The sequence below is a fragment of the Saccostrea cucullata genome, unplaced genomic scaffold, assembly GCF_032062105.1.
Source record: "Saccostrea cucullata isolate Sc308-1 unplaced genomic scaffold, CSIRO_AGI_Scuc_v1 ctg7947, whole genome shotgun sequence".
Taxonomy (NCBI): Eukaryota; Metazoa; Mollusca; class Bivalvia; order Ostreida; family Ostreidae; genus Saccostrea; species Saccostrea cuccullata.
Window position 1 is genome coordinate 22,289 of NW_026926981.1, and position 7,224 is coordinate 29,512.

Sequence of the window (7,224 nt, forward strand, 5' to 3'; positions counted from 1 at the left end):
ATCAATAAGCCACATCCTCCCTCATTCAACTAAGAGTGGTCTACAGATATTGTAAATGTCTGAGGTACCAAGTATTTAACAAAAAGGCAAATAATGATTTACATGTACCATGTACCATGGACATATATTTCTTCAATTAAGGATGTATTCTTATGATACGCGGGAAAAAAACGTGCATTAAACTTTCTAAATGCTTATATTTTTCTGAAAGTGTAATATCCAAGAAATAATTTAAAGACAAGAAAAGTGTATGTTAGTGTAATGTTCATATCTTAAAATAGACATTCAGATTTAATGTCTTCCCACGTTTAGGAATTTGCTATACCAGCAGAATATTATATGTTAAATACAAGTTCAGTAATTGATGTTGACAGTTTCAGCCACGCCGATTTGTGTAATCATTTAGTTATGTAGTTTAGAATTAAAGCGTTAAAGCGAGCAGACGTGTTTCTGTTATAAGTGTCTAGAACACGGACAGTACATTGGCGACGAGGAAAAACAATAATGGCAAAGGCATTGCAGTTACCTGCACTTAATCCCTTTGATGTAAATGGTGACCAGACAAGCGTTTCCCAAAGGTGGGATAAGTGGAAGAAAACTTTTGAATTTTACATAACGGCGACAGGGATTACGGATAAAGCACAAAAAGGGCTTTGTTTTCTACATTCCGCGGGAAGTGAAGTCCAAGAAATATTTGATACCCTTGGGGAGTCTGGAGATGACTTGGACGGTGCCAAAAAGAAGTTAGATGAGTACTTCCAACCAAAACGGAACATAGCATTTGAGCGCCATTTGTTCAGGAATGCAGCACAAGGTGAAACAGAAAAAATTGACAGTTTTGTGACTAGGCTGCGCAAACTGGCCGTAACGTGTGAATTTGAGAAGCCAGACGACAACATTCGCGATCAAATCGTTGAAAAGTGTAGATCGTCAAAATTAAGAAAAAGACTCCTAAAGGAAAAGGAATTAACTTTAAAAAACGCAATGGACATAGCCCGAGCTGGCGAAATCGTAAACGAGCAAGCGGACAGATTCAAGGGAAGTGAAACATTTTCAAGCTCCGATGTAAACACTGTTAGGCCGTCGGTAAGTTACAGGAAACAATACGTGTCTGAGAAGAGTTCGCAGAAAGATGCCACGTGTTTTCGGTGCGGGCGGAAGGGCCACATTGCAAGGAACTGTACAATTACTAAGGACAAAACATGTAATAAGTGCGAGAAAAAGATCATTTCGCAAAAGTGTGCAAGACTTAATCGGATACCCAGGCATTAGACCAGGCAAGGACTGCAGTACAAAGCATGTTCATTTAGTGCAGAGGAAGTCCTCAGATGACGAGTCCGCATTTGCTGTCTGCAAAAACGATACAAATGGCATGTTAGACGTTAGCGTGGGCGGAGCTAAGATAAAGATGCTAATTGACTCTGGCGCGAGCTGTAACATCGTTAACCACAATGTATGGAGCGCCGTTAAAGCAAACGATGAAACAATGTCTCTATCGAGAAGCACAAAAAGATTGTTTTCTTACGGATCAAAGGAACCATTACAAATACTAGGAACATTTCGGGCTGTCACCAAGCATGGACTCCGTGAAACATATGCAGAGTTTGCAGTCGTTGAGGGCGATTATATTTCCTTACTAGGAAAAGACACAGCGATAGAACTAGGAGTTCTACGCATAGGAACCGATGAGCCGGACCTATGCTCCGTTAGAAGTGAACTTGATAGGATTGTTGCCTCAAGAAATTCTGTTTTCGACGGAGTAGGGAAACTCGGAAATTTTCAACTAAAAATTCATGTCGACAAGACCGTGACCCCTGTAGCACAACCGTTACGACGCTTACCATTTAATGTGAGGAAAAGCGTTAACAAAAAGCTCGAGGAACTAGAAAAGATGGACACAATTGAGAAGGTAAACAGCCCCACGGCCTGGGTGTCGCCACTTGTCATTGTGCCTAAGAAAAAGGAAATTCGAATATGTGTCGATATGAGACGGGTCAACACTGCTGTTCAACGCGAGCGATACCCGATCCCGACTGTGGATGAAATGCTAGAGGATATGAACGGCAGCACAGTGTTCTCAAAACTTGATTTACGTTGGGGATACCACCAAATAGAGTTAGACAAGGAATCAAGAGAGATAACCACGTTTGTGACACATGAGGGCCTTTACCGCTATAAGCGCCTCATGTTCGGAATTTCCTCAGCATCTGAGATCTACCAAAGAGTAATTGGACAAGTCATTCAAGGTATCAAAGGAGTAAGGAATTTGTCTGATGACATCATAGTTTACGGGACGGACCAGGCAGACCATAACAAGAAACTTACGAAGGTGCTCGACAGACTAGCTGAGAAAGGGCTTACCCTTAACAGAGAAAAATGCGAATTCGGTCTCTCAAGAATTGTATTCCTCGGACATGTGATTTCATCAGAGGGGGTTAAACCTGGCCAGGAAAAGATCAAAGCAGTATCGGAGACCAGGACGCCGAGCAACAGTTCCGAAATAAGGAGCTTCCTGGGGCTAGCAAACTACTGCGGCCGTTTTATACCAAATTTTTCAACGATAGCTGCCCCGTTACGAGAGCTTTCAAGGAAGAACACGCACTGGAGTTGGACGAACAGACACCAGGATGCGTTTGACATGCTAAAAAGAGCGCTCGTAAGTGCCGAAGCACTAGCATACTACAATCCAAAAGCCGAGACAAGGATAATCGTGGATGCGAGTCCCGTTGGACTTGGGGCCATTCTAGCACATAAACAACCGGACGGATTGTTTAAACCAATTGCATATTCAAGTCGAACTCTAACCGACGTTGAGCAAAGATACTTGCAGACTGAGCGCGAGGCTTTAGGTGTCGTGTTTGGTTGTGAAAAGTTTCACATGTATATATACGGGCTTGAGTTCGAAATCTGGACGGATCATAAGCCGTTGACCTACATATTCTCTCCAAAGTCGAAACCACCAGCTAGAATCGAGCGATGGATGTTGCGACTTCAACCGTATAAGTATAAGATTGTCTATATACCTGGACCAAAGAATGCTGCTGATGCTCTATCCAGATTGAATCAGAATCAGGCTTGCCGAATACACCACATTGCAGACGAGTATGCGCATTTCATTGCAGATAATGCTGTACCGAAAGCACTCACTATTGAAGAAGTTCGTCAGAAAACGTCGGAGGACCGAGAACTCGTCGGAATTATGAGGAGGATCGAAACAGGACATGGCCGATTGGATCCTAAAATTCGTACTGTGGAAGCGGAACTTTCAGTCGTCGACGGAATAGTATTACGTGGATCGCGCATCATACTGCCTAAGTGCCTGAGGAGACAAACAATACAGTTGGCCCACGAAGGACACCAGGGCATTGTCCGCACGAAACAAAGATTAAGAGAAAAGGTATGGTGGCCAGGCATAGATACAGAAGCCGAGCGATTTGTTAGAACATGTCAACAATGCCAACTTTTATCGAACAACAATAGGCCCGAACCAGTTCGAACAACGGTATTACCCGACGGGCCATGGCAGGATCTGGCTATAGATCTTATGGGACCGTTTCCTTCTGGGGAATATCTACTAGTCGTTATAGACTATTTTTCCCGATTTCAAGAAGTAGCCATTATGAAAAAGATAACCAGTGAGAAGATCATTCTTCAACTTGAGAGTATGTTCGCGAGGCACGGCTTACCTTACAGCATGCGAAGCGACAACGGACCACAGTTTGTGTCAGAAGAGTTTAAGGGATACCTGAATTCAAATGGTATCAAACACATTCGGACTACACCATACTGGCCACAAGGAAATGGGGAGGTAGAAAGGCAAAACCGAACACTACTCAAAGCCATTAAAGCTGCAAACGCAGAAGGCAAGGATTGGAGACAAGAACTACCCAAGTTCTTACTTGCGTAACGTGCGACCCCACATTCTACAATTGGAAAAAGCCCTGCAGAGTTATTATACAATCGGAAAATTCATACCAAGTTACCAGAGATCAGTGCAAGAATCGGTCGCAAAGAAGTAAGAGAAACTGACGAAAGACGGAAAGAGGATTTTAAAATAAGAGCGGATGAGAAGCGCCGTGCCGTACCTTGTGAAATTGAGATCGGTGACACTGTTGTACAACGTCAGGCTAAGCGCGATAAGTTATCAACCGAGTTCGCGCCTGAGAAGTTCATCGTGAGGGAGAAATGCAAAAATGCAGCGACTCTCGAGGATGAAAATGGATCGTTGATTAAGCGAAACTGCACGGCTATAAAGAAATTTATATCGAGCGACGAAAACGAAACAGAATCGCATGACCCTAAAATTAGCGCAGACGAAACAGGAGACGAATCTGATAAAGACCGTTCTGTCACAGATACCGGAAGACCAACCCGGGAACGTAAACCACCCGCCTATCTAAAAGACTATGTGACCACCTGAGAAAAAAATGATTGACTTTTTGTTATTTGACTGTAACTTTATTCTCTATTTGTATAAAGATTAGTTATTGGCATTACAGGCTGTCATTTCAGAAATTATGTAAAGATTTGTTTTTCTGTCTAAGGTGAAGAGGGATGTAATGTTCATATCTTAAAATAGACATTCAGATTTAATGTCTTCCCACGTTTAGGAATTTGCTATCCCTGATACCAGCAGGATATTATATGTTAAATACAAGTTCAGTAATTGATGTTGACAGTTTCAGCCATGCCGATTTGTGTAATCATTTAGCTATGTAGTTTAGAATTAAAGCGTTAAAGCGAGCAGACGTGTTTCTGTTATAAGTGTCTAGAACACGGACAGTACAGTTAGTGTTCATCTAAGAGAGGCTCAACCCTTTGAACATAGGCCAAAATAGAGCATTGGAAATTTCATTAAAAATGTTACTAGACCATAAAATACCTCATAAAACTTATAAATAAAGTGAATTAAAACTTAATTCGGCTTCAATTTACTTGAATGTATTGCAAAGTTGATTTTTAAGCAAATTTTGAGCAAATAAATACCAATATAGATAACTTGTACCCAAAAATGTTGTTCACCCATGTTAAAATTAGGCACATTTTTCCCTATAAAATTGCTCGAAAAACCAAAGAAAAACATATTTCTACAATTAAACTTTTTTAAGAAAATTGTTGTACAATTTTGTAAGGTATTATGGATCCTTTTCATAGCATGAAAAGTGGGGGTTAGTGCACATATAAGAAAGTTTTGATATTTTTTATATCCCCACCCCGTTTCTTTTTCAGCATTTAATGAAAATAAATCAAGGCGTTTAGGCGTCAAAGTATGTGTTTTATTCACCAAATATTCAAAATAAGTGTGATAATTTCAGGTAATAATTGCAATTTTGTTAAGAAAAGAATTTTAAGAACAAAAAGTAATCAATTAACACATAAAACTTCATGATAATCTGTTGGATGTCCCCTCTTTCTCTTGCTATGTGGGTTCCGGATTGGGTCCTGGTTTGTGGTGTTTGATGGTGGCTTCACAGGGATTAGTATAAAATCCGGTCTCACTTTCTCAATCTGATTTTCATGGTTTTCTCCATCTGATTTTAGTGGTTCTTAAACCCTGCTCTCTTCTAAAGGCCTTCATTAGTGGTTCTTGTGAAAACAAGACTTACCTGTAAAAAAATATTTTAGAAAAAATAAATTATAATGTACTGGTAATATCATTGCTAAAAAAAAATGTAAAATCATTATTTTGTCTATCTGACTTTGTTTTTATGAAACCAGGCCTGTAGTTTAGACTCAAATAATTTCTACATGTTCCACGATATTCCATTTTTTTAACCCGCATAGGCCGCCATAGAATGAAGCGACCTAGTTTCACCGAATGTTAACAGCTAAAAATTATCGATGTTATCTTATTATTTTCGTACGGTATCTCTATAAATTTTGGATAGAGATTCTGCATTTACAATATCAAAGATAATTTATCATATACTAAGAGCTAAAGTTCCAATAGATAGTTTTCGATTGACCTAAAGTTACCTCCCGTTTGTCGCCATTTTGGAGGTGGACTCGGTGAGTTTTCCTCTTTGTCTTACCAAGTTTAAGAAAATATAGCATAAATATTTGGTGGAAAATCTTTATTAAATAAATTTTTTTAAATAAAGGAGGCTTCCAAAAATTTATATACTTCAGAAAAATAATGATTCCTAATCCAAAATCGCATATATAAAAATTTAAAATTGGTTGAATAATGAAAGAATATGAGCATTTGGACCTCCAGTATGGCGGACAACGGGAGGTAACTTTTGCTAAATTTAGGTCAATCGAAAACTATCTATAAGAAAGATAATACGAATGTTGTCGTCTGCACGCCTCTGGAGACCTTAGGCCTAATGTACATTACGTACATCATTTATGCTTTTTTTGAGTTTGCGATGTGACTTTATACATTGTACTATGTATTTTGAAACCTTTGTATCTATAATGCATAAACATTGCTATTTCAATAAGTTTGAAAGCATTGGAAACCTCCACTACTACTGGAATGTCGTCAACACAGTTCAGCGCTCTTGGCTGGCATGTTTAGGGACCGCTTTCGAGAATGTAGGCCTAATTGTGATGTCGGCAATTTTTTAAATGTTTTAAAATTTTTGTCGGTGGTTCTTTTTATGGAGTCCCATTCGGCATTCCTGTCGCTTTGAAACAGGCGATTCCGTCTTCTTGAGTCTTCCCCTCTCGATCATGTCGATTTCACTTGTCGACTTTCTTTGGCCTATGTCGTAAATATTGTAATTTTGCACACGTGTTGGTCATTAATACAACATAGAACAATTTTTTATTTCAAAATAAATAGAGTTAAACATATAAATCATAAAAACTTTTAAAACTTGTTTGTAAATTGTTATCTGTTTGAATTTTACGACATGTCTAAGTACGAAGACTCAATTGGGATAAATCGATCAGAAGAATTCATCCTTAAGACAGTTCCAATAAATCTTCTTGCATATCTCTTTTTGTTTTTGCCTGTATTTCAAAAATCCCTGCATTTACTGTATTCCTCAACTCAAAAAAAATTACAAAACTCAATGCTGGAACCAAGAAATACTCTTCCAATTTCCTTTTTTTACTCGACACGAAAAAAAATATAATCTATGTCAAAGGAGAAACTACATACATAATTTGCTTCAACAAATCATGCATAGAGTTACTCAAAAACTCCAAAGAACTTTTAGAAAACTTAAAAAAAAAATTTTTTTTGAAGTTGAAGCAACATCAAAACGTATAACT

General features: G+C 38.8%; 1 protein-coding gene across 1 annotated transcript; it reads left to right on the forward strand.

The window, feature by feature from the left end:
* The first annotated feature begins 504 nt into the window (after positions 1 to 504).
* LOC134273140 (uncharacterized protein K02A2.6-like) lies at positions 505 to 4,420 on the forward strand. Its single transcript, XM_062755319.1, has 3 exons — positions 505 to 1,042; positions 1,266 to 3,863; positions 3,987 to 4,420. Exons 1-3 carry the CDS (start codon positions 505 to 507, stop codon positions 4,418 to 4,420), a joined length of 3,570 nt encoding a protein of 1,189 aa, XP_062611303.1.
* The last annotated feature ends 2,804 nt before the right edge of the window (positions 4,421 to 7,224 follow it).